At 39.8% G+C, this 27,207-nt stretch overlaps 2 protein-coding genes and 1 long non-coding RNA gene across 4 annotated transcripts in view; 2 read left to right on the forward strand and 1 right to left on the reverse strand.

Moving 5' to 3' along the window:
- tmem65 (transmembrane protein 65) overlaps nt 1-17,487 on the forward strand; it is a 31,146-nt gene extending 13,659 nt beyond the window's left edge. Inside the window, exons 2-7 of the mRNA XM_018683020.2 lie at nt 8,582-8,626; nt 10,006-10,073; nt 10,268-10,322; nt 13,286-13,328; nt 13,603-13,708; nt 14,257-17,487. Coding sequence (XP_018538536.1) covers nt 8,582-8,626; nt 10,006-10,073; nt 10,268-10,322; nt 13,286-13,328; nt 13,603-13,708; nt 14,257-14,379 — 440 coding nt within the window. The 3' untranslated portion in view covers nt 14,380-17,487. The remainder of the gene's footprint in view (nt 1-8,581; nt 8,627-10,005; nt 10,074-10,267; nt 10,323-13,285; nt 13,329-13,602; nt 13,709-14,256) is intronic.
- A 676-nt stretch (nt 17,488-18,163) lies between these two features.
- The window catches only part of LOC108887575 (MTSS I-BAR domain containing 1), a 45,654-nt gene continuing 36,610 nt past the window's right edge, over nt 18,164-27,207 (reverse strand). For both annotated transcript variants that reach the window (XM_018683017.2, XM_018683018.2), the window contains one exon: nt 18,164-23,648. In XM_018683017.2, the coding sequence (XP_018538533.1) occupies nt 22,993-23,648 (656 nt within the window). In that variant the 3' untranslated portion in view covers nt 18,164-22,992. The remainder of the gene's footprint in view (nt 23,649-27,207) is intronic.
- On the forward strand, nt 23,657-27,160 carry LOC127141764 (uncharacterized). Its single transcript, XR_007812274.1, has 4 exons — nt 23,657-24,432; nt 25,665-25,728; nt 26,682-26,747; nt 26,912-27,160. It is a non-coding gene; the product is annotated as an uncharacterized LOC127141764 (long non-coding RNA).

Below are 27,207 nucleotides of genomic sequence, written 5' to 3' on the forward strand. Positions count from 1 at the left end.
GTCGGCACTGTCAGCGTTTCTACACAGGTCTGAAAAGTTTGACTGAAAAAGCTCCAGGTTTTTAAAAAAAACGAGTTTAAATTGGGAAAAAATAGCCTGCAGCTGTGTCACAGATGATGTATTTTTTAGGTTTGAGTTTTGCACAGAGTGCAGTATGTGTCAGCAGCACTTCACCTATTCAGCTCACTTTTGTAAACCTGACAAAAAAAAATGTGTAAACTCCTCAGAATGATTTAGACCAGCTTCCTGTGTCAAAACTTCACTAAACAAAACTCAGACACCTCCAGTGAATATAACTCACTTTTATCAAAGCTGCTTCACACTAAAAGCCTCTCTGCATTTTCCTTTCTGAAAGGCTTTTATTGTGAAGCACATGGAGGAAGTGTTGACTTTGCATTGACAGCAGTCTGAGATTTTTAAAGAGAAATAATGCAGTTATACATGTTTGTTATCTGAATGGGGGAGAGATAGTGTGAGTCTGTGATGGGGAATGATATGTATCTATGCTGGAAACATGATAAATAATGGAGGTGATGTTTATATGCTGGACAAATAATAAGTAATGAATAATGTATATAGAGCTAGATGCACAACATTGCCTGTGATCTTGGTGCATGGTTTGGGCTCAGTCCTGCTTTGCTACAGAATATGATGATATTTTAGATGTTATTGTGTTTACAACTTTGCAGAAACAGTTTGTGTTTGGTGCTTTCCTGTTTGACATCTTTACAGGTTCAAACCCAAAAAGACCAGAAAATGTATTTGTGTGTTTTTTGAAAGCTGGTGCCAGACCCATGCAGAACCAAGAACTGTTGGAAATGTGGATCTGAACCCACACAGGGCTCAGGTTGGGTCTCAAGTTGTAGATTTAATGAGACAGAGTGAGATTCAAGTGCCAACATTCATCACACTGAACTCATCCAAACTGAAGAATGTGACGTGCGGAGGTTGGTTGTGGAAAGTTGTGTATAAAAACTAATTAGAAGACACCAGAGTGAAAACAGTGAAGACTGTTGTCCAAAACTGTCGGCGCCAAAAGTGACACTGCCAATTATTTTTACCCCACATGAAGGTTTGGCATCCAGAGTTTTTAATCTAAAGGAATGTCCAAGCGACGGCTGAGGAGCTGCCAGGTTGGCTGGTGAAGGAGAGGAAGCAGTTGGCCTGTGGTTGGTGTTAATTTCCCTTCCTGTTGTGTGTGTGAGCGTGGTGTGACAGCCTGTGTTGCCTGGATACTTGATAGGACGGCCTGAATTCTGCCAATCCCTGATTTCCCTTCAATTAAAGCACAAACAGCTGTTTGCTGACTAATAATGGGGTTGGTCTGAAAATATTTTCATGTCCACCATTTTAGAGGATTCAGAAGTTTTTAGTTAGTTAGTGTTCACGGAGAAATCTGAAACCTGGTCTGGTCGAATTCAAGCACAGGTACAATCATGCACTGCCCTGTTAAAGATGACAAATGGCAAGCAAAGGATGTCCGACTTCTTGTATTGGAGTGCAGTCAACCAACCAACAGCCAGCACATTGCTGGGTGTGAGTTTGAGTTGTTGACAGTAACAGACAGAAATATCCTTTAATCCTGTCTATAAACTTCACTGAGCACAACACCCAGACCCACTGAAGTCATCGGAAAAGAGAGAAGTGGTCTGTGATTCGAAAGTCTGGAAATAGGCTTTAAAGTTTACATTCTGCTCACGTTTTTATATAATTCAGAACAAACAGATCCTTCCTATATTTATAGTTAGATACAGAGTTTGCAGTCTTGTCCCTGTCCCAGTCATTTTCTCAGTTACTGAACCGTATTTGCTTGAAAATATACCTGATATATTGCAACAAGTTGATGTGGGGATGATTGATTTGTTAATTAAAAGACCATAAGTGTGCATTTTAATTTGTTGAAGGCTGAATGAACAGGTCATTGCTGTTCGTAGGTAAATTGTCCATAAATGAATTTGAGTGGAGTTTGTTTCTCTGTCTCATCTCACAGGGAAGTTTTCAAAGACCCACCTGCTGCCAGAGCAATTCAAGAAAACCAAAGAGAATCTGAAATGCAAATGTCAAAGTAAATGCCATGTTTTCCACATTTGAGTGGATGTAATCAGTGCTCAGCTCCTTCAGCGCGTCAGACTAGTGTAATGCTCAGTAATAGATCTGGACAGGTGTTCAAGTGACATACACCTCTGCACTGAGTATCACAGGTGCAGTGTCATGGGGAAATGCATATCAAGATGACGGTGAAATATTTCCAATTGATTATTTATCTCTGAATAATCCCTTGTAGTTTCGTCGTTGTTGCTGGTGTGTGTTTCTCAGGTGTGCAGTGTGTGTTCTAGGAAGCAGGTTTCACTCTGTTAATCAGCAGTATGACAGCACACAGATGACACAGCATCTGTTGACGTCTAATTATACACAAACACACACACACACAGAGTCAGCTTATGTTTGATTTAATCACACACTGACATATGCGCTGTGTTGGACTCATACGCCTGTCATTATGTACTTTATGAGATATTCTGCAGCAGACTGACAGACACACACACACAGAGCTCCGCCTCCTCTGTATTCACTAATCTGATCCAGATATGCTGCTACTGGCAGATTGTGAAGTGATATTAATTTTTGTCTGCGTCAGGCAGTCCTATTTCTGGACATGTTTTCCCAGGAGTCAGAGTGTTTGTACGAACACACACACACAGTCAAAAATCAGAAAGGGTGAAAATGGGTTATTCCCACAGTGTGGCCTGATATATTCAGCAGTGCATTCAGAATTAGAATTCATCGTTCAACAAGATGAAAAGTCAGCAGCCACTCCAGCTGCTCCAGCGAGGCTGCACACCTAAAACTAAGTTGTTGGATGGGTGTAAATTGCTCTTCGATCCTGTAGCTCCACCTGTAATCTGCCCAGTACAACCACAGTCTCTCCTGAAGTTAAGGGAGTTATTCAAGGGTGGCAATGAGGACGAGGCTGCTCTTTACTCTGCCCTCACAAATTCCTCTAAGGGTCGAACCAGTGATGCTCTATTAACAAGCTCACTGAGTGAAAGAGTCCTGAATTGAAATTGAAATTTCCTGACACTCACACAGTGAGTTCATATTTTAAACATTATACCCCCTCTACACCAAAATTAGTTTTAAACTGGGGTAAATACGATTGACTCCTCTCCCATTGCCAGTGTATGAGTTTAATAAGACTACTGCACACAGAGTCATCAACCCGGGAATAAATGCAGATTACAGCCTTTCCCTCTGACGACAGAAGCCAGAGGTCAGTGGGTTTTTGTCCAGTGTGAAAGGGGTGTTAGGGATCAACAGGGTTTGTAGGATTCACCCTCTGAGGACCATGATTGTCTCGACTAAATTTTAGAACAGTGCATTCAGTAGTTGTGGTGCAGTTTCACTCTCACTCACTCCCTCCCTACTCAGCTAATACTACACTGTACAGACATACTATAGATAGTTTGCTGATGCAGTTTGAGGCTGTGGTATTGAAACCACTGGGGGACTGACTCTGAACTCATTAATTGCTTTCCTGATCAAGCAATTGAAAAGTTTTGTTTGTTTGTTTGTTTAAGACCAACATTAAAGAAATGGTAATGTGGTGTGAGCCGTTGAGATCAGACTGCGTTAAGTCATGTCCTTGGCTCAGTTTTTATGTCTTAAGAGCTGACTGTATTAGCAATTTGGGCAGTGATTGGTGTTGTATCATTTCACTAATGAGTCTTTATGATTAATGTGTTTTTGGTTCAATGTCCAGCTCCAAGATTGAAGGTCTGCTGGTACTGGACCTGCACAGCTCTAAGCTCTGACACAGGTTGTGTTGTAAAGCTTTGGCCAACTTTGGGGATCAATTAGTGCTTTATAATTAGACAGAAGATCAATGTTGATGTAAAAAGATTTAATGCTGCCATTGCACTGATGATACACTGAGGTCAAAGATCCTGCAGCTCCAGTATACAGAGACTGAATTAATTTGTTGTTGTTACAGTTTTACAATAAAGGCTAAATTCCAGAGAGTTTGTGAGGAGAGAAGCCAACCAATATTTGTTTTGGCTGACATATGTATAATCAGGACATTAACAGCATAAATCATTTTTAATGTATGAAATGCATCAGCAGCGCAGTGATGCAGCACTCACAAATCCTCTCATTTAGATTCAGTGGACTTTCAACTCTGGGCATTAATCTAAACTTAAGGTACGTTTCCATCTGTTTACTTTTGGCTGTTCTCACAATATTAATATTAAATTATTTACAGTTGAAGTCAAGTGTCCTCTGTTTAACTAGCAATTATATATAAAATGATCATTTTACACTGACAAGTGTCTGTTTAAACCATTGTGCACAAAAATATGAACGTCCCTGGTGAAACCTGTAAGATATCTTGGAACAACATTTAATTTCTACCCTATTCCTCTGCAGTGGTTTAATGGTAGCACCAACTCTCAATGCACTAATCTCTTAATAGTCTCATAACAGAACAGTAGCATTTTGTTTTGCTTATCTTTCTGGGAAGTTGTTGAAGTTTTGTGCTAAATTTGAACAGAAACTCAGCTTATCTTTTTGTCTCAGTGGGCGTAAAGAGGTATATGTTCTCATCTCAGCATCAGCCAGGCTTCCCTCCTTTTGGCCTTTAAGTTCTGACTCCAGCAATTTCCAAAATAAGAACTAGTGAGTCAGGATTAAAGACTTACACAGGGAAACTTGTAGGGGATTTCTGTTGTTCTAGTCACGGAGGAGAATAACTGCCCTTGAGCGATTTAACTATTCACTGCTGCTCAGTGTTCACTGCGGTATCCTGTTGGTTTAGAAAATGAGTAAGAACAAAGTAGTGATTTTAATTACCAAATTTTCTTTACACCCTCCAGTGAGTCCCCGTGTCACATCCTGGATAAATATTGTTGCTAAGCGATCCTACTGCAGAATTTGTTGCCTGGCAACTTAAGCTTACTGAGCAGAGGGAAGCGTCGGATCCTCGTGTGAATCTAACGGCACAGATCTCAGGGAGAGTCGAGCTCAGGCAGAAGCAGGTGGTTTCCTCTGCTAAAGGAAGGACGCTTAAACCCTCTGATATGGATGTTTTGGTATATTCTTTAACGGCGAGAAAGAAACTGCTACAATAAGCTGATAAATTGTTCTGTATTGAAGCCATGATATAAAACATGGCGTCTGTCCGACCAACTGATTTTCACTCTCCTTTAATATGAGACAAAAGAAAAAGAAGCAAATACTCGAACTTGAGAACGTAAAATCCATCGGATATGTTGCACAGTTTGTGCTCTCTGGCAGGTCAAGTAGTAAAGTAACAGGTGTATTTCATGTAGAACCAGATGTTGTGGTGAATGAGGAGCAGGAGATATTCCTGGCTTGGTTTGTAAAGAGCCTCCCGACTCCTCTGTCCTGAAATAGACCCTGACCTTTCCACAGTGCCAGCTCATTCAGAGAGGTGTGATTCTGTCCACGACGCTGCTGCCTGTTTGTTTTGAAAGATGAGTCCACCCTCGCCCTGATCACCAGCGTCCCCCAGGGCTATGTGCCGAGCCCCCTTGTTTATGCACTCATCACACATGGCCACCAGCGCACCCACAACTCAAACAGTGTTGTTAAAGTTGGAGATGATAAGAGTCAGTCAGTCATCAGGCTCCTATCAGATAACGACGAGGCTGCATGCAGTAAGTTCAGAACCTGATGATATGGTGCAGCAAAGACTATGGAAATTATTGTGGATTTTAGGACTATTAAGAAGCTCACACACAGTCCTGGCTGTAGGAGAAAGTCCCCAGTTTCAGGCTCCCTGGAGTCACCACCACAGAGGCAGACAGCACCTCTGCAGTGTTGGATAAGACACAACAAAGCCTTTGTTTTCTGAGGAGGCAAAAGAGAGCCAACCTCCCACAAAAGCTGCTTGTCGGCCTTTACAGATGCACCACAGAGAGCCTCCTAACAAACTGCAAGGCAGCCTGGTACAGCAGCTGCATCAAAGCTGACAAGAAAGCCCTCCAGCGTGTTGTGAAAAGAGCACAGGACATTGTTGGCATTAAGCTGCCATCACTACAACAACTCCTTACACAGCCCTTGCTGTGAGGAAGGCTAATGGCATCATAAAAGACATGAAACACCCTGGACACCATCTGTTAATATCTGTCACACCACACCTGCGAATCTGCACCCTTGTTTTATCTTATTTTATCTTTATTGTTAACTGGATTTTACACTGTATATGATATTTTGTACCTATATCACTTAGATTCCCTAATATTTAATATTTCTATCTCAATCATATTGGATTTCTTCTTTATAAATATGTGCAAGTCGTTGTTTCGTCGTAGTCTGGCATCTTTATGTAGCCACACACACACACACACACACACACACACACACACGCACACACACACACACACACACCACTTATTTCTGTATTCTTGGCATCTCTGTTACTTTTCCCAGGTCTTGGCAGAAAAGTGTGAGACAAAAAAGTGTGACCTCTTCCTGTAATTGGTCTCTTGCCCAGAATGCACTCTGCTCCAGTGACCCACTTCTCTTGACTCAGCTCAGGGTCTCCCCAGGGTGTTCAGCACAACAACCTGAGTCTGCCGCTTCTCTCTCACCAATTAATGTCAGACTGATGACGAAAGCTGGATGTGAAGTGACTCAGTACAGACACATGCACTCCTGCCCCTTATTTCACCTAGAACTTTTATTCAACTCTGAACTTGGCATTTATACTTCACCTGTAACTGAGCTTTTTTTATACATATTTTTTAGAATATATTTTCATTTTTATGTTTGTATATTCTTAAACCTGCAGTTGCTGATTTTTTTGGCCATCATAATCTTTATCCGGATGAAGGATTTTTTGTGGTTGGCCGTCCGGGTCTTAAGTAAGCAAGCTGAGCAAACAGCCCTGCCTGACATCCTGAGTCTGTACTAATGTGAAACTTCTTTGTTCTGTGTTTTTGCCAGTTTTAATTACCGTGTCCATTTGTTTTAGAGAGGAGGAGACCTCTGTGAATAATTCAGCTCCTGCTAAAAACCTCCTGCTAAAAACATTGAAGGAGTCCTCAAGTCGTTAAACAAGGAAAACAACAACTCTGCAGAGGAACTTTTGATATATATGTGTATATATATATATATGTACATACATACTGTTTTCAGTCTAGAGAGCAGTTGGAGTGTTACTCTGCTGCCACATCTTTCTGTTTGAATCACATGTTTGCTTTTTATAAATCCATTACACCTGGAAGGTTTTGGAATTCAGAAACAGAAAATGTGAAACATGGGAGCCCAGCAGTAGGTTAAGCTACCACCTGGAGTTAGAGAGAGCTTTCATTTGACTTGCCATGGTGTAACCTTGAGCGGCCATGTTGGAGGTACTCCGCTCCAAGGCCATGTTCAAACAGATTTTAAAAAATGCAGCCTCATCTTTCTTTTTAATGTGTTGGCACAGTGGCAGTCCTGCTGCAGTGGCTCTGACAGAAGTCTCAGCGTTGTTTGATTTAGAAAGTTAATCCTGGCTCAGCTTTTGCCTCAGCACTGTTGAACGCCATCCAGTGATCAATTACTCACATCAGTCAAACATGTTCAAGGTAGAGCACGTTCAGCTTCCAGGGCCAAGTGTTGACAATAATGTTCTTTATACAACAAGTGTAGCTCATTTCTTCTGTTCTTTATTTAGTGTCAGTACAATACCAGAGTCCAAACTGATGCTGAATTTTTTTTTTTAACCTCCTTACTTAGAGGGGACATGGAGACAAAAAAAATCTGAAGATTGAAAAAAAAGATGTACTTTTGTGAGATCCCAAGAAACTTTACCAAGGTCTCGCAATCGTTTCTCAAGATCTCAAGAAAGTTTCACAGGATTTTTAGACAGTTTTATGAGATTTTAAGATAGTTTTACAGTCTTCAGTTTTGTTTTGTTAGTTTTGTTTTGCAGTGACCCAGCAACATGAGAAAATAAGGCCCAGGTTCGAAGACTAGAGTTATCCTTTAAGACTCTACAGGTCTACCTTTGATAAGGTTTAAAAAGAAATGCATCATGAGACGAGCTGTAATTAACAGTTGAAATCTTTACCCGAAACAGCACATCTGGTCTTATTTTGAAGAACGTATCGGGGCGTTTCTGCCCTTCTTGGCTGCCGATGAAAGGAAAAATTCATTGTTCTGAAAATCAAACTGACTGTATCACTGAGGCTTTTTCTTTATTTAATTGATGGTGTGAAGAGACAGAGATGAGAGATGATATACATCAAAGGTTCTGTGCTGGAGCTGAGTCCAACATGGTTTCACCACGTGACCCTCATTAGTGTAGTTTTGGTTTATGTGGTGGGGGGCTGCACTCTGGTGCTGTTATCTTCCATCATCACACAACACAGTGGGAGTGTGGGATAACAGCATCACTGTATCTGTCAGAAGTTACTGTGGAGTGATGACTCAAAGTGTAAATTGTTGAACAGAAGAGGCGACTGTGATGACTCTGGGATCAGCAAACTGTTTCTCTGTGTTGCCACAGACGTTTAAAGCCGAAGCTCAGCGCTTAATGAACCAACTCCTGATGTGTTTTGATGTTTTTTCTTCACAGAGACCCTGGAGCCCTCGCCGCCGACTGCAGCACAGATCAGATACAGTGAGACACACACACACACACACACAAATCCTCTATATTTTGGAAGGAAATTGCAGTCTGAATTTTATCCATTGATTTTTCTGTTTTGTCAGCAGCTCTCTTTTATTTGTATGTATCTTGTCTTTTATATTTGGCTCTGGAAGAAGCTTTTTTTTGCCTTGATATTGTAGATGAAAGGGGTTTGGTCAGTGACACACAAACAGACTGTAATTAGTTTTGTTGATTTTTCTTGTCTTATCTCTCTGTCAAATAACAATTTGTTCCGTCAAGTCTGAACATCAGAGGTAACCTCGGTTCAATAACTGACCTCATAATCAAACCCCACGGCATTTTGAAGCCAGTGGTTTTTCTCTAAACTCACTCAGAGTATTTCCCAGAACAATATTCCTTACTGTGGTAAAAAGATTTAGTTTTAGAAGAAAATTCTTACCAGGATTCGCACCTGACATTCTCTTTACTTTTAGTTTAATAGCACAGACAAATAACTGTGTCAGAAAATGCTGTAATATCCAACCCTACTTTATTTCATATTATGACTTTAAAGCAAAACTATGCAACTATTTTACCTTAAAATACCAGCTTCAAAATCATTGTGATGGTTCACTGACTGTCTTTCCCACTCAGCTCCCTGAACGCCTGTTGTTGCTCTGTGGTTTTTCAGATATGATCTCTCTTTAACTGAGTGATAGTCAGCAGATTAAACTGCTGGAATCAGGCCCAGAGAGTTCAGAGTGATGCTGAACTGTAGACCAGTTAAAAAGACTGAGAAGTCATTAGAAACCAGCGTTCATCTCTGATATGCAGCCAGGAAACTGACAGAAAGATCAAGAATTACAAACAGAGTTTGGTGTGTTTGTTACAGCAACAGTACTTCCTGCTCCAGAAGCCAAGGATCATGGGTAATACACACTATTCGGCTATGTTCCAGTTCAGACAAGAGATTGCTAGGGTCTGTTTTCTGTACATGAAAACCACTCAACAGCTCAGACTTGAAGCCTAACATAATTAATTACCACTTGTGTCTGCAGAGGGCGCTGCTGCTCAGTGAAGTTACATAGTGTTGCTTTAAAGGAATAGTCATAGTTTCTTACTGACAGATAGACGTGAAGTTTCATACAACTCTCACATGTATCTATTCAGTATGAAGCTATAGTCAAGAGCTGACCTCATTCACCTTCATTTTTAGCATGCACCAAACAAACTAAACCTACCTGCTTAATTAGTGAGCTTTAGAGGAGCTGGGAGGTGGATTTTGACAGAGCCAGTTTAGCTGTTAGAAGATTTATTTAAGTTATTTGTCAGACTTGAACTTTAAATGTCAGATTATCTGTTTTAATGCTCCCAGTGTTGTTTATTAACTTGTTTCTGCTCGCTTGCAGTTTTGTTGCACAACGCCATCCCCTTTGTTGGATTTGGTTTCCTTGATAATGCCATCATGATTGCCGCAGTAAGTGAACTTATTTACACAGTGATGAAGCTTAATTTTAGTGGAATTACTTGCCTGGAAAAGAAAACATTTCATGAAATGGAATGAAATCTCAGCAAATCTAAGTTATTATAGATCCAGCTTTCTTCTGTCCATTTTTTTTTCTTTTTGTGAGTCTGGATCAACATTTCACTTTATTCTCTTCTGTTCTCCAGGGAACACAGATTGAACTCTCTATTGGAGTCACTCTGGGGATTTCCACCATGGCTGGTAAGAGCATATAGAGGAGCGGAGCAGTCAGTCTGCAGTCGAAACACAATCAAATCTAAAATCATCTGTTAACATATACTTATGAGGTTCATCTGTGATGAGAATAACACTCATTAGACCTGTGTAGCAATAAAGTCCAAGTGTATTTAACTTGATCTATTATTAATTCAGAACCTCATATATTTATTTCATGTATAACAACATGGTTTCAGTCATCATTTCATCCTTTAGCAGCTGGAACAATAAAAGATTCCAACAAATAAAACCATTACATATTTTTAAATGATCTGTTTCCAGCCTGACAGCACAGTAGAACAATAAATTTATTAGTTATTATTAGTTTAGTCCTCACGCCACAGACAGAAGCAGGTGATGAAGGCGTCCTTTATAGGTATTATTGTTTTCATTCAGACTGGAAGTCGCACTCTTCATGTGATGTCTGAAAACACTGCCACCTCCTTCATCAGCCATCACCTGAGAGACGTTTTTATTGCTTGTATAGTTCTGTTGATGCCACCAGCTGAATGAAAAGGCTCTTTTTCTAAACTTCTTCTAGATCTCGTTGCATTTTATTGCAGCACATCCTGTCATCATGGCTGCTGTTCTGTCTCAGTCTCAGTCTTGGGTCTCAGTTTGGGTCTTTATTACACCATGAACCCCATAAAGGCACTGGAGCTTGCCTTCTCCCTCATTTTCAGAGGAAGATTATTCCGTTTCCATGGATACTTGGCTCCAATTTCCTCTGCAATGTGCAAATCAGAGACTGAGGATGTGCTCAAGATCAATAGCTCTGCTCTGACGCTGTTATCCATCCAGGTGCTGCTTTATATTTGTTTCATCATCCAAAGAGAGACGCTCAACCAGTTCACTGATTCCACTTATTTTTGCATTTTATTTGAGGCGGGACATTTCCTGCTTCTATTGTGGTACTTGTTTTTCTTCACTCAGCACTTCGCCGTCACACATAATCAGTGTCAGAGAAGCTGGTGAAATGAGGCGAGATTGTATCGTCGTCTTTCTTCTCTCCGACGCCATCGAGGAGTTCCTCTTTGAGGGAAACTCAGGCCAAAGCCGTCCATCTGGAGTTTTAGCTCCCGCAGGAAACTCGCTTGGCTTCAAGCATCGTCGCTTTTTAAACCTCCGCTGATCCGCTGAAGGCAGAACAAACACATCCTTAGCACCTCTACACTTTTAATGACCATGAACAAGTACAGTTTCTATCACATTGTCAGCCATCCATTGTGTCGATGTTGTACATTAACTGGATTGTTATGAAGCTGATTCTGCTGACAGTAAAACCACGACGGCAGAAGAGAAAGAAGCTGACTAGTGTCTTGGTGGTTTTCCAAAGGTGCTCTTTGATCTGAAATAAAACTTTCACACCTTCTCTCACTCCTACTGACTCTCATTCTGTATTTTGCTGCTTTAATCTATTGTTTGGACTCCTCTCCCTGCTTTTCATCTTCTTGCATTTTACAGAGATGTATGTGGGCCACGTACATTCACTTGTTCGTTCTGGTTGTTGTGTGGGTGAGTTTCTAAAGTTTTCCTCAAATGGAGACATACTGGAGGCTCAGCAGAAGGATTATAGCTTCAACAGCAGCTGATTGTTTGTTCTGTTAGATGTTAACTTCAGTCAGGCAGCAGGTTAAGAAAGGTAGCCCAGCTTCGTCCTCCTGCTCTTCTTGGAGGATCCTGATGTGTTCCCAGACCGGATGGGATATAAAAGGAGCCAAGGAGGATCCTTATCAGATGCCACAACCACCTGAACTAACTTCTTCGACATAAACTCCTCTCAGATGTCTGAGCTCCTCAAAATATTTCTAAAAGTGACAGTATGCTGGAAAGGAACTAGTTCGTTCAACATTTCATCCGATCGCATCTGAAGCCAAAAGCATGGATAGCTGTGAAAGAAGAAAAGCCATCTGTCACGGAGTAGAGCAAGATGTGATTCACTCAAATGACACAGTTTTAGACTGTCTCTACCCTCCATTTTAGCCCTGAAGAGACCGTCCTCAGCTAATTCAGAATCTGACACATCCTTGTTGTTTGTTGTGCAATTTTAGGAGTTGGTCATGAGGCCTGATTACTCACCTGAACGATCAGCTGTCAGATGGATTTATGGCAGGTCAGAGTCAAAGTTACACTGCTGTTCTCTACCTTTGTCAGATTTTTGTTGAGGCTGAAATTGTCAATGGACAGAAGTGTCCAGGAGTTCTGTGCTTACGTTCATTGTTAGCTCCACACTGTGGCTGCTTGATTGACTCGTACAGTGTGAGCATAGAATTTTTCGGTTCTGCTGGTGCAGAAAGGTCAATTAAAACATGTACTGTGAGTTAACACAATATACAAGACGAATAGAAACACTGTCTGCCCAGCCTTAGGGATTCACAGTGTTGCATTCAGTTATAGTTTGTTCAAACCCTGTTTACTTCCTCACTTCTGCACATCTGGTCAGTCACTGCATGAAGTGGGACAGATTGACAGAACTGTTGGTCTGGAGAAGGGAGAGAAATTGTCAGGCCACCACTCCCACCAGTTCCAGCCTCTGAAAAGTGTGAGGACCCTTATGACTGAAACTTCAATCACTCAGATATAAATTGTCCAAGATAAGAGGAAGTCATCACATCAGAGAACACATTTCCTCTGAACGTGTTGGTCCCGACAGCCCCAGAAGAAAATTCAATCAATCAAAAAAGCCGAAGGCTGCAGAAGTTGTGGTCGTCTGTCTGGGGCTCAGATTCAATCTGAATTAAACCTCAAGTTCCTGTGAGATCCTGAGATCAGGACAATCTTAGATTTACCAGAGAGACAAGCCGAGGCTCCCCAGGGGCTCTGAAGATCCTTTAAAGATTCTACAAATTCTGAAAAATGAAAATGAGTGTTGGAATGCTGCAAAAATCTGGTTTGTTTCATCAGAGAATGTCAGAGATCAAAGTGTTTTCCTCTTTGTGTTTTTGCAGCTGCAGCTCTGGGGAACCTGGTTTCAGATTTGGCAGGTCTTGGGTAAGCAGCAGCCCTACATGTTGTCTCTGAGGGTTCAGGTTTATTTGGAGGCAGTCTGTTGAAGACAGGTGCAATATAGAACAGTTCAAGCCACAGTTGTGTAGGTGTTGCATTTTTAAATTGAAAATGTAAATCAATAAACTGTGGTTTCTTTGTCTCTTTGTTTTGAAACTAGTGATCCTTGTTCCTTCCTCAAGGATTAGGACGTCTTTAAATGTGTGATGATGTGTTGATCATGATGTGAATGATTATAATTAAACAAACGTGTGTGTAGTCTTGCAGGTTATGTGGAGGCTCTGGCTTCCAAACTGGGGATGCAGGTTCCAGATCTGACGCCCAAACAGGTGGACATGTGGCAGACCAGGCTCAGCTCTCACATGGTGAGACTTCCATTTTTAATTGAATTCTTTTTTGCCTTTTATTATACAGCCGACAGTGAAAAGATGAAAGAAGGAGGATGGGGTATGACATGCCATGACTGGGGATGATGGCAACAAGGATGCCCCAGTTTTTTGTTTTATCTGCAGCAGTAATTTATATAAGCCATTAACAACAAGTCACCTTCAACCATGTTGGCATGAAACTAAAGAAAATTAGCCAGAATAAAACCATAAATAAATCTAAACTGGAGCAGGGAGATCAATCTGCTGCTGCTGGTGGAGGAGGAGGAGGAGGAGGCACATCAGAGAAAACATTCAGAGACAAAAAATGAGGCATGAAAAGAGAGAGAAAACAAAATCAGTGTCAGCTTTATTCGTGCTGTTTGCACCCCTGACGAATGCAAAACTATATGGTGTAAGATCCTATTAGAACCACATCTGGAGCTAATGGCTTAAAAGGAAGCAGCACCTGGAACTGGTGAGCTAAAACTACCCGACTCTGACTACATTTAGCCTCAGATAACATGTTGTTTCTTCTCCTCCTGCAGGGTAAAGCCATCGGCGTGTCCATCGGCTGTATTCTGGGGATGTTCCCTCTGTTTTTCCTGGACGATGAGAAGGAGAAAGAAAAAGAAGCACAACCCTGCGGTGATGCAGCCTCACACTCCTAACGAACCACTACAACAACACAACACCGTCTCACCTACAAACTGGATACTGCTGATGTCAACTTAAAAAAAACATGAAGAAAGTATTTACCATTGGATGATTCTCTGTCCTGCTCAGGCAGCATTCACACTCTGTGTTTCTCCAGACCTTTTCAGGCAGTTTGTGAAAATGTTATTGGCTGATGGTTAGTTTCTTTTGATGCACCAAGCTGTGGTATTTTCACAGGGTCTGACTCCATCACCACTCGCCGTCTGTTGATTCAATATGTCAGTTCAGTAAGAGGTCTCATTAAGAGGATAACCCGGGGAGATTTGAGCCTGGGTCTTATTTTGGTGGAGGAAGTATTCAGATTCTTTACATAAGTAAAAGTACCGCACAGTAACATAAACAAACAGGTGGAGGCAGCCGTAGATGAGAAACTCCCATCTTCTGTGACATACAATTACTGTTTTTGTCAGTGGAGACTGGTGGCTCCAAACAAAGTGATAAAACTGCTGTTTCTGGTTGTCAGACTCTTATAATGAGAATCTGAACCTGTCAGTTGCAAAACCAAGCACTTTGACAGATCTACTTTGAACACCATCGATGTGAGGAATTGAAACAGACGATTTGGTTTTCAATGGGGTTGTGAATGCTGCCTTAGTAGCTCCCAGGATGGGAAGTGCTCGCCTGTCCCACTTGACTTCTTTCCAAATATCAGCTTCAGCTGCTGATTCCAACAGGGTATTAGACGTCTTCTTTTTCCCACAGAGGGAGGAGAAAATAAAAAAAAATCCAGCAGCCAAATTCACCATCTCTCCAGCCGCCAGTGTAAAAACTTCCAGGTGTGACTGGTGGTTATTTCCCATCCTGGCAGTAGAATCATAAACAGTAGATGCTGACCAACTGTTTTGACAGTTGGAACACTATTTCATGGTTTCAAGTGTTTTCCTTTCTGTTTTTTTTTTTTTTTTTTAACACAATTTATGAATTATTTTTGGTTATTTTTCTCGTCAGCAGACACTTTATATACATTTGAAGACGTCATCTCCAAAACACTATCTCTGCATTTTGGGTCAAAATTGACAAATGTTTCAACAGATAAACTAAAAAGTCACTTCAGTTGTGCAGAAGCCGTTTTGTTCTTTAAACATCCACAAAAAGAAATAAGTAACAAACAAAACAAAACAAAACAAAACAAAACAAAACAATGTAAATGAAACAAACAGGAACAGTGTCATCTGCTACCTCCAGAAATATTTTCGGTGTTTTGCATGAAGAACTGATGTAGCTCTATAATCAGACTTTTAATTTGTGTATCAGATGGTTTTAAATATGCTGGAAAGTCTCAACATGTTTTGTATTGGTTGATTAACAAAGGAGGAACTTGGTGGCAAAACACATGATTTGGAAACTGTAGTTTCTATTTTCAGTTTTGGTCTTTACACTAATGTTTGCTTTCCAAGGTCTTTCAGCATCTCGGTGTTTTTCTGTTTCCACCATCTTCATCTTCTTCTTTTCTTTCTTTTTTTTTTTTACTTTTTCACTCCTCTCTCACACAGACACTTGACTTGGATCCAGCCTTCTGTGTAATTAGTTTTTTAGCTCTTGTTTCATCAAACTTGAAGCTCCAGATGGTCTGGATTTGCCGCACAGGTTTATACCAATGACAAATCGGCTTAGTTTCTGTTAGTGCGACTTAAACTCTCTTTCTTTCAGTCTTTATTTCTTTCACTGTCTATTTTTCTCTTTCTCTGTGCTTCTCTCTCACATACTCACCTTCCAGCACATATACAAGCTGCTTTTTGTAATTACAGGAATCCATTTGATCCTTTTCCCTCTGTTGAGTCACTGGCTGTGTTCAAAATCACTCCCACACAGTCACTGTGTTTACTATGCTCTGCATTATATTTACATTCTATCATTGTATTTGAGCCTCTGAATCAATGAAGTGAATGTAAATGATTATAAATGAAGCAGTGTAAATCACCACAGTCAAACCACCTGAATCCCAGTGGCCCAGAACTTAAAGTAGTGTTCTTCTATTACTGTTTGTTCCAAAAACAAGTTCATCAATAAGGAGAGAAAAGGAGGCAACAGTTAATAATAGTTTACAATAATTAAATCTGACAGTAAATGTTCTTTAAGCATTTGTTTCACTATCAGGAAAGAAAACTGTTCACTCTAAAATTAGCATTTATTTTTTCACATTTTCACATTTGCAAGAGAAATATATTTTATCATCCCTGAAATTCTGTATAAATGCATGAGTTAACTGATGAGTGTCTGTGATATAGAAGGGAGTGGATGAACACAGCCAGTGAATCACACCTTTTACATTAATTCACTTTGTTTTTAGGTGTGTATGGAGGAAGCACTGAATTTTTTTCACACCTTGAAAAGTCTAAAAATTGCCAAAATATTGTAAAAATGGTTGTGTTGTGTGTAGCTTTAAAATCCTGCTGCTAACATTGTGATATTTGCTCCTGAACAATATTTTAATGAGTGTTTGGACTCAGCAGCAGAAGATATTTAAGTTTGTCATTAGATTAATAGTAAAAGCCTCAAGGGAATCCAGCTTTTTTTCTATTTTTTTTGTCGGTCTCATTAGAAGAGAGGTTTGTTGTGGAGGACAAGCAATATGCCATCTGTTTGAATAAGGAGCAACTAATTAAATAACAATAAGTAATATGCTGTCTGACCATGTTACAGTGGACAACCTGAACTTGTATGTTTTTGTATCATCTCATGTTAGTATCATGTTTGTGTGTTTTTCTAAGAGGGATGAAGGTTCTCTTCAGGACTGTGGTGTGCACAGGGTTTTTATTTGTTTTTATTTCCTCTGCAGTTGATGAAGACATGATGATGTTTTGCATCATTTCATTCTCTGAAGCAAAAATAAGAAAAGAGGAGAAATGTTTTGAAGCGTATGAACAAAGTGTGTCACCTCTCACAGTCTGTCAGTTAAAGGAATGCTGTGCTGCCATCTTGTGGACCACAGCAGCTGTTGTGCACTGATAACATGTATGTACTATAAAACCAGTGACTTCAAAGGAGTGGTTTCACAGTATGTATGTATTTTGCAACATTATGTGCAATTTAAAATAAGACAATAAATTTGGGAGTATTTACCTCTGGCTCTGCAGGTGATGCTGTCCTTCAGTGTCTTCTCATTCATCGCTGGGAACTGAGGTGCCCTTCAGCAAGGCAGTGAAAGTCCAGTCGCTCCTGACTGAGGGAGGCTGAAGCTGCACTGAGCAGCTCTAAGGTCAGCCACACACTCACATTCAGTTCATCTTAAAGGCCCAGGAAACTCATCTCTCAGCTGGCTTCAGATGTTGTGTTAATTAAAGGTGCTACTTGTAATGTTTTCCTATCGCTTCATAGCCAGTGTTAGCATTAGCAGCTGTTTACTTACCAAGAGCTTCAGCCATTGTTTGTATTTACAAGACACTACTCCTCCATCCTCTCGTAGCTTTAGAGCACAGTCAACACTACAGTGACTCACTGTAGTATTTTCTCAGTAAAGACCTTAATAATCATTCTGTTGTCTAATGCAGTAGAGAATATAATAACCATAAAAGATTACAAAGAATTAGAGGCGGTTACTGAGGGACAATCCAGAGTTCTTGCATAGAAACATCAAAGTTTAAAAAGTCGTTAATCTTTCTAATCCTACTCTAAACTCACAAACTAAATTAACAGCTTCAGTCAAAATAAAATGTGACTGCACGATTAAACTCTAATTTAAAAAATAAATCAGTGGAATTGTGGACAGAAAAAACAAACCACGAGATTCCTCAGTCATCAGATGCACATCGTATGCTACGATTTTATTATTTAGCCAAAACAGCTCGTATACATAGAAAATAGGAGACCGTTAGTATTCAGGAACTGAACATTAAACATAACATACAAGAACCAGAGGTTAAGAAACAGGTCACCCCAGTAATTAATTAAAAAACAGAAAAACAAAACAGGTTGCCATTACTTCTAGCACCACAGACAGGACTGTGTGTGTCACAGCAACAGATAAGACTGATACCTGCTGGGTAATAAAATTATTATCTTAAAAGTTTCCCTCTTAAATGCTAAAAAATATGTCATAAACCTGTTAAATTAAGTTGTTATCTGATATTTGTTGTTTGTAAGAATCATCAGAAATTTACAAATATGGCTGAAATTAGATGAAAAGCTTGTCGACCTTTTAGCTGATGTTCAAATGTTACATTCATGTGCCACTTTGATAAAATAAAGTTAAAAGGAATATTTTTAGCTAAAAACCACAAAGTTAATCATTAAAGTCACATAAGCATTCAGCAGTGATGCTTTCTAAATGCTGTTAGTTTTACATGGGCCCCAAATGTCAGGAGAAAGACTCAGATTTATGAGCTTTAGGAAATGTATTATATTTTGACAGCATATCAGCTGTTATATTTATTAACTCTGTTCTGTTTATGAATCGTGAATTTTTATACAAAATCAATGAAATAAAAGCTATAAGCCAAGGACCTGGTCATGGTCCTAGATGTCCATCTCCATTAACCCTGGACGTTTCAGTCACTTATTGACTTGAATGCTAAACTCACCGGATGTTAGCCAGTCTTTTAGCGTCTTAAGGGAAAATGTCAAACATTATGAAATAACAAAAACACAAATTAGTCAAACCTCTTAAACTGGAGTTTTTTTTGTTGGAGTAAATTATGTTTTTTGTTACTTTGCAGCCAGTTCACATTGTTCATTAACCTTAATTCCAAATTAGATATTCCTCAGCAAAGGCAACAGATTCCTACGATGGAAAAAGGCAGATAATCATCTTTAAATGTTTCAATGTTTCATGTTTACCTATGAAATGCACGAGGGAAACATTACAGAAGAGCACCTGATATAAGATACAAAAAAATGTAATAAAAGAATCAAGCCCAGAGCATCATTTAGCATATACTGTAAGAAATTTGGCAACTTGTCTCAAATGAAAGGCTAAACGTTTAAGGGCAGGAACACACTGACAGCTGCTGTTACTTACAGCTCAGGGACAAAAATGGACAAACACTGAGGACTGGACGAGAGATTTTTGATCGAACGTGTATCCAGAGCAACATGATATTCTGACTGGATGTGCTAAGTGAGCAAATAATTCTGTGTTTTCTATTACTAAGGGATGTGATTTCTAATAATCACTGATCTAATCCTCAGTGTGTGTCAGCATCATTCAGATCATTGATAACACACACAGTTACAGAGTCCTCACAGGCTCGAACATTCAGCTTCATACGCTTGTTATCGCATCAGCTACATGATCGTATTCGTTGACCTGCGCTGGAAAATGAACAGAGTGAGAACAGATACAAAAACAGACAGGCTTCAGTCATCATACAGGGTGTCAAACTGCTGTCACATAAAATATGAAACATCAATGATCCCTGTAGGGAAAACAAGACCAGATGATGGGTGGCGTGTGAAATGCATTCTGGTCCATTAGAGGCAGACCAACTGAGAAAAAAAAGTAGTTCCAGTAGAAAAAAGCTGTCTATTAAATCTTTGTTTAACTAAACAAAGGCCACATGCATATTAAATACATTTGTTAATAGGTTTTATATGCTCGACAGTACAGTTTGGAGATTAAGAACGTGGAAAACTACAAATAAAACTGATGATAAATGAATAAATACATAAATAATTTGGCTTGTGGTGACTCTATTAACAGTCTCTAAGTAGCAACAGGGAAAGTTTTGTGTATTTTAGCTTGTTATGCTAATCAACCGCTAGTACAAGTTAGATTTTTAACTCATCGAGTTACCTGACATTTAGTAAATCACAGGCTATTACAGGATTATATATTTGTCGCAGTTACACATAAACATCAGTACACAGCAGAGCCTGCTGGTGTTTAACCACAGCTAAGAGTGGGTTTTCAGTTGGGTCATAGATCTACTGTATTAGCCTCATCTGGCACCATTATGGAGGTCTATCTTAAAATCTTAGTGGTGAAGGGTCTGCACAGCTGTTCAAACAAACTGAGATGCCCCAACAAATTACATTTGTTCAGATGCTACAGTGCTAGCTTCTACTAAGAAGTGCATGAATTTAAGCAAAATGTAGATATTTACTCAACAAAATATGAAAACATCAAACAAAATCAAAATTGAACTTACTTATTTTAAAAAACTAAATTTATTTGTCTACATAGTGGATTTTGCTCCAAAGGCTTAGGCAAGTACTGTCCAATTAAGGTACATTAAGGAACATAATTAACCATAATCTTTGCTGTCAAAGAGTTATGGACCTCCAACATGGCTGCCAGAGGGGATGGTAGACTGCCTGAAAAGCACTGTATATACTGGACAGTTGTTGTTTGATGGCTGTAGTGAGCACAACAACTGTTTAGGACTAAAGACAGCTAAACTCCAGACCAGTTTATATAACTTTTTAGGAAATTGTGCACCTGCTCTCTTCCCAGAAAATGTACACTTTCTAGTGGTATAATTGGATCAGTTTCTGTTCAGTACTGGGACAGTGAACTAACAGTCTCTGGATTTTCTTTTTTAATGTCAGAGTTGAAATTGACTACTTTCTTGTTTCGTGAATTTTCAAATGACAAATTTTGCTCCACCCTGATTAATAAATCACAACTATTCTACAAAAACAAAGTAAAAACCTTCAATATACTTGTCTTGATTTTAGTAGTGCACTCGTTTGGGGGGGCACCATTGGGCACTACAGCATAATCATGGAGTGTATCTTTAAATCTGTGTGTGACAGAATGAAAACACTCTAACTGTAGTACACTGTCCCAGTAATAAAAATCTGACTCAGCTGTAGCTTCACAAAAATAGTTCAAGCCCTACAAGTTCACAACTGTTTACATCTGTGACCAGCTAAATGCAGCTCACCCTCAGAACACAGGCTTCACTACGACAGACCAATACACTAATCCACATTACTCCAATTACTACGGCTAAGTAGTAACAAGGAACCTGTAGTAACAGTTTCTATTACTACCATAGACTTCAAGTGTATGCTAACATACTTAACGGTACTTGTAATAGGTATTATTGGTTTAGTTTTCTCTTGCTTTGATTTGTCATTTTTAAAACTTCAGAAGTGCTTCACCAAAAAGTTGCCGTTAGGAAAAAAAGCCAAATACGGATCCACTACAAATCAGTCCCTATATTTAATTTCAGTTTACAGAATCAAAGACAGGGCGTTGTTTTGTTTTGTACAGCTAACAGCAGACTTAATCTAGCAAGCTGTAGGCATCCACTACTGCTGACACTGCTTACAACCACTGCAGGCACATTATGGGCTTAACTGACTTAGAAATCTATAAATTAAAGAGCCACAATGATTGTTTATACTGGGGCAAACCTTAAGAACATGCAGGTCAATCTACTGTATGTGATATTAATGGCTGTAAGAACAAAAATCCTTAGTCGCTACGTGTATGTTTACATGCCACTCCGCAATATGCTACCCTACATATACAAATACTCTTTCAGTTCCATAGAAGCTCAGTTTTTCTTTCAGGCTGTCTTGATTTATCAAACATCCTATTTATGTTATTACAGAAAATCCAGCATAATTTCAATTAAATAGAGAATATTTAAGTTAAATTCCGCACACAGGCTTTTGGCACCTTTCGTGGAAAATGGGAGACTACGGGGATGTAAAGGGAGCATATGACAAACAAAACATACAAACACATCAAAATATAAATATGTACATACAAATAATGATTTGATCTTTTGAAAATACTCCATCACTTCTTCCGGCTCATGTTTCATTTTTCTCTACTCCATCTATCATCACTTTTTCCTTATTACGACACTCATTAAATTTTTGTTTCATCTCAGTTCTGCTACAAGAACAACTCGCTCACGTTTGACAACGATGACCTTTCACACCTTGTCTTTCATATGCTGAAGTTGCCCTGAGGAAATGATCTCAGATCAGCATCTGTGTTCCCAGTAGTGAGCTCAGAGAGTAACTTAACTGAAATTTGTCAAGTGCAATTTGACCGTTTTCAACTTGCAAGAGGCTGCAGGTTTCTTTTTAAAGGGAGAAGTGCTTCAGTGAGTTCTCCAAACAACAATATGTGGCACTGTGGAGAAAGTCTTGGTCTGGACAAGTACACTTTCTGATCGATACTTGACGGAAAGCTGATATCCTGAATGGATATTTCATTTTGGTTCAGATCTGTCATTTTCAAACAAAAAAGTTCAGGCTTATACACACAGTAGTTTGATTGTCTCTTATTAGTTTGTATCAGATATTTTCAAACTATGAGTGTATGTACGTAAACTTGTTTGTTCCAAAATGAAATATCCATAATTTAATTAATACTCTTTGGCCAGTGAAGGTGCAGATTTTAGACCTTTACATCAAATTTTAACATTGCTGAAATGAAGTCACGACACCAAAATGAAATATTCCCTCAACTATTTTTGGGGACATTTCCAAACCGATGCTTGATCAGAGTCTCTGGGCAACTTCTTCTTGTTCTTGGCGTTCATTTGATGTCATAGTTCCCATTTGCATTTACTCAGCAGTAACCATTTTGTGCCCCTTCGAGAGTATATTTACTGAAATACAGCCAGGGATGCAAAATGGCTCAAGTCAAACCAACCTTTCTCGTCTCAGTGAATACTTGGCGCTGATCGGTCGTTGGTCATCGTCTTCTTGAGCTTGACGCCTCGTCGGATAGCCACCAGATAGTCCTCCACCTCGCCATATTCTGTCTCCTCCAGGAGCTCTGGGAGAGGCCGCCGCTCCCACTCTGACACCCGCCCACCTGGCTGGGGTGGTGGGGTCGGAGGATCTGACCCCTTGCACAGGTGCTGGGTGTTACAGGGGCTGGTCTTTGGTGACAACGGCCCATTGCTGCCTGGTGACAGAGGGGTGGTCGGGGGGCTGAGTGGGGTCCGTGGTGTGTTGCCTTCCTCTGACGACGCTCTGCTCGGGAAACCAGGATGTTCAGGCACAGTGGGGGTCTTGACTGGGATCATGGGGGGCTTGATGGGGATGGGGCCTAGGTTGAGGCCTCCGGAGGGTCGCCGCAGGTTAGGTTTGGAGGACGGTGTCCGTCGGATGGTGGCAACTCCGGGGGTGATTACAGCAGAGGGGTTGGAGGGCAGGCCAGCGGTGGAAGCAGGGCGTTTGGACTGAAACATGCGCCGGTAGGACTGACTGATGTCACTGTTTCTGGGGATGGTGGAGGATTTGTCGAAGTCTGACGACTGCTGCTGCTCGCCCTCCTGATCGACTCCCACAGTGTAGTAGTCACAGTCTGACACTATAGGGAACAGAAAACAATTTTAGGTCACACCTGTTCAACAATAAATCATCTGCAGTCGTCCATGTCTCACAGTCAAAAGGTTCAAAGCTTTTTTTCCCAGTTTTCGCATGTAATTATAGTGATAGTGTGTTGGGTGCAGAGCGCTACCAAATGTGAGTGGACTATCCTATACTACAATTAGCACTGTATTTTCTTATTATTTGAAGCATTGGAGATTACTGCAAACTGTCTTAAAATCACTGTGTAACTGCATAATATTTGTTTTGCCCCTCAAGTCCCTCCTGTCACCTCTTTTCATCTCTCTCTTCCATAGTTTTGTGTTTTTTTGTCTCTTTCTTCTGTCACTTTCTGCAGGTATTTCTGCCTCTGGAGCTGTAGAGTCTGACTGTGATGGCTATATATCCATTCTCGGGGGATTTAAAAGAACGATTTTTAACCATGGCTGTTTTAAACTTCAAAATAGTCACATTTTTATAGCGGAATTAAAATGGACTTGGTTGTTAATCGTTCTCTTCTCGCAGAATCGGGTGACCTATCGACATGACAGCCGACGTGCGTTGCCATTGGCCGTGATCTACGGAGGAGGAGGAGGAGAATCGGCGGAGAAACAACACCAGAAAACGAGCAAACATTTTAATGGAGTCGTCGCTTTGTTGCCTCGGGTTGGCAGCACTGTGAGAACCCTCATTACCAACGAAGCCCGGATGTTAAAACAAGCTTTGGAGCCGTTTCTTGTCGAAGACGAGTGAGGCTGGACGCTGAACACACCTGCGGCACGAAGGTAAGGCTAACGAGCTAGCTAATTGGCGACGAGCGTTAATTAGCATTAGCCTTCTCCGTCAGTTAACGCTTTCATTTTCCGTCGTTTGCATTGTGTGAGTAGGAGCATAATTTGTTCTGTTAACATCTCTGCGGTTTCTTTGCAGACATCTTGCGTCTCTTTGTAATGTTGTGTCCCTCACTTGTTATTTTATGTTCATTTGTGTCAGTGTAGCTTGTTGTTTTGTGTCTCTCTGTAGGTTTTCGTCTCAGTTTAATCTCTTGCGGTATTTTTGCTCTGTACTGTGCTTCTTGGTGGTCGTGTTTGTGGGTAGTTTTGTGTCTGCGCCTGGTCAGTTTGTTTCCTTTTGGGTCTCAGGGTTTTGTTTCTTTGAGGCAGTTCTGTGTTTTTGTGGTAGTTTTGTATTTTTTGCGTCTCTATCTCGCTGTTTTTTACTCGTACTGTGTCTAGTAATGGCTGTTTTGCATCGTATTGAGTTTCTTTGTGTGTCTTCAAAGTTTTGTAACTTGTAAGTTTTTTTTACATTTTCATTTTTTGTGGCCATTTTCCGTGTTATTGTGGTGGTTGAACATCTCGTTCAGATTGAGGTTAGCGAGGTGACTTACCGGGGTAAATCTCCATGGTAACTCATGCTGAACGGTTAACCCGCTCCTACAGGATCCCGACATGGACATAAGAGTTAAAGTGACATGTATTAAAGATCGATAGATATTTTCATAGATCAGACGAAGATCAAAGGAGCAAAAATACTCAGTAAGAAACGTAATAATAATTCTTGTACTAGATTATCCTTAGCCTGACTTTAATAAAAGGGAATTATTTCTCATGTTTTGTTTCTGTCCCGGTCATGTGATCATGGTGTTTACGCTTCACCTTGTTGAATCACCTTGGATGTTTCTGTAACTGAATCAACCAGCAGGTATCAGAGTTTATTCTCATATCATATTAAGTGTTTTATTCATGTTCTGACGGCGCTGCTGGTAATAAACATCTCCGTCTCTTTCACGTGAACACGCTCATGGCCGGATCAGGAAATCCTGGGTTGACTTGCTTAGGGAGATTGCGGTTGTTATGTTGACTAAAGCCAGATAATGAAAGTATATTTTGGGTCTTTGTGAGTCTTCTTGCCGTCAGATTTGTTTTGTGTATTTCTTGGATATGTTGCAGGTGATGGTAGTGAACTCATTTTTTATATTAGTTCATTTTTTCAGTGTTGTTCTTGTGTTTTTCAGGTCTGTTTGTTCAGCTGCTGCAGCCTGGACAGAGACACCAGCTCCCACCTCACAGACCAAAGAGGTATGTGTCCTAAAGCTTTACACAGTGAATAAAAACGAGGAGCTGAAACCTTGGTATTTCATGAATTTAATATAATAATAAGTGATTACTCATTATAAATGTATACATATAGAAAATACTAGAAAATAGTCCAAATTATAACGCCAGTTGTGGTTATAATTTCCCAGGATCTTAAGATGTCTTATTTTGTCCAAATTTAATTTACTATCTTATTACAAAGGAAATTAATAAATTCTCACATCACAAGCTTTGAGCAGCAAATATTTGGCATTCTTGGTTTTAAAAAAAAGGTAAACTATCAGTCAAAGATGGACTGAAAAAGTATCTTCAGTTTGATTGTATATAATAAGAAATTCAGGACAAAGTTTTGGTAGTTTGTATATTAACAAACAAGATTTTACTGTTGTGCATTTACTAGACACACCGTACAAATCAATATTAATTCAGCAAATAAAATATAGCAGTAAGGCGTCCATAGGTGTAGTAATTTTAACTGCTTAAAAATATCAGTCCATAAAACAACTAGTTTTACACTTATTTTCTAAGAACATGTAAATCCAGCTAAATATTTAGTTTATTTACATATTTAAATACTGTGAGGAGATCACACCAAAATCTGTTAAATATTTAATACAGTATGTCCTGTCACATGTGAAAGAGCATACAGTGCTCTGTACAACCAAAATGTTTGTGAGTTTAGAAAACAGTTTTTGTTTCCTAAGTGAAAGTCTTTCTTATGCAGTTCACAGTAATACAAGTTGATTAAGATAGAAATTTTAGTTGATTCTTCCCAAATATTTGTTGTTGGTTCTAAAGGTTGTGATGCTTTTTCTTGTCATAAATAACAGTAAAACGTTCTGTTTGTTATAATGTTGAATATTTATGTGGGTTGAGTTGTTGATGAGGAGAAGGTAATGGTGTACTGATCATTTTCCTTTGCATATTTCCTCCAGGTGTCACCACTGCGTCCATGAGTGCAGAGTCCTCGTACAATAAAGTTGTTCCACAGTCCACAAAAGGTAATTTAATGATTTGTTAAATACAACAGACTTGACTCATTAATAAAGTTTATTTACATATTTATACAGTTAAAAGAAAGTGAAGAATTGAAACATCACCACCACCAGTTCATATATTTTGTAAAAAGCCTTGTTTTAAAGAAATGTTCTGTTTTTTTTTTCAGGTTAATTCTCACAAACAAATGGATTGATTGAAGGTGAGAAAATAGTTTTATTTCTTCTGTCTCCCTCTTGTTTTCTGTGCCTGTTGCTCTCTTCTTCCCTCACCCTCTCTCCCCCTCTTGTTCTCTTTCTGTCCCTCTCTCTTATTCTGTTCTTGTTGTTGTCTCTCCCTCTTTCTGTCCTGCTTGCTCTCACTGTTTCTCTCTCTCTCCCCTTCTATTTTCTCCATCTCACTGTCTCTCCTGTCAGTCAGTCTCACTGTGTCTTTCTCCTGTTGCTTTCTTGTTGTCTTTTCCTG

Source organism: Lates calcarifer, linkage group LG3 (genome assembly GCF_001640805.2).
Source record: "Lates calcarifer isolate ASB-BC8 linkage group LG3, TLL_Latcal_v3, whole genome shotgun sequence".
In the NCBI taxonomy this organism is placed as follows: domain Eukaryota; kingdom Metazoa; phylum Chordata; class Actinopteri; family Centropomidae; genus Lates; species Lates calcarifer.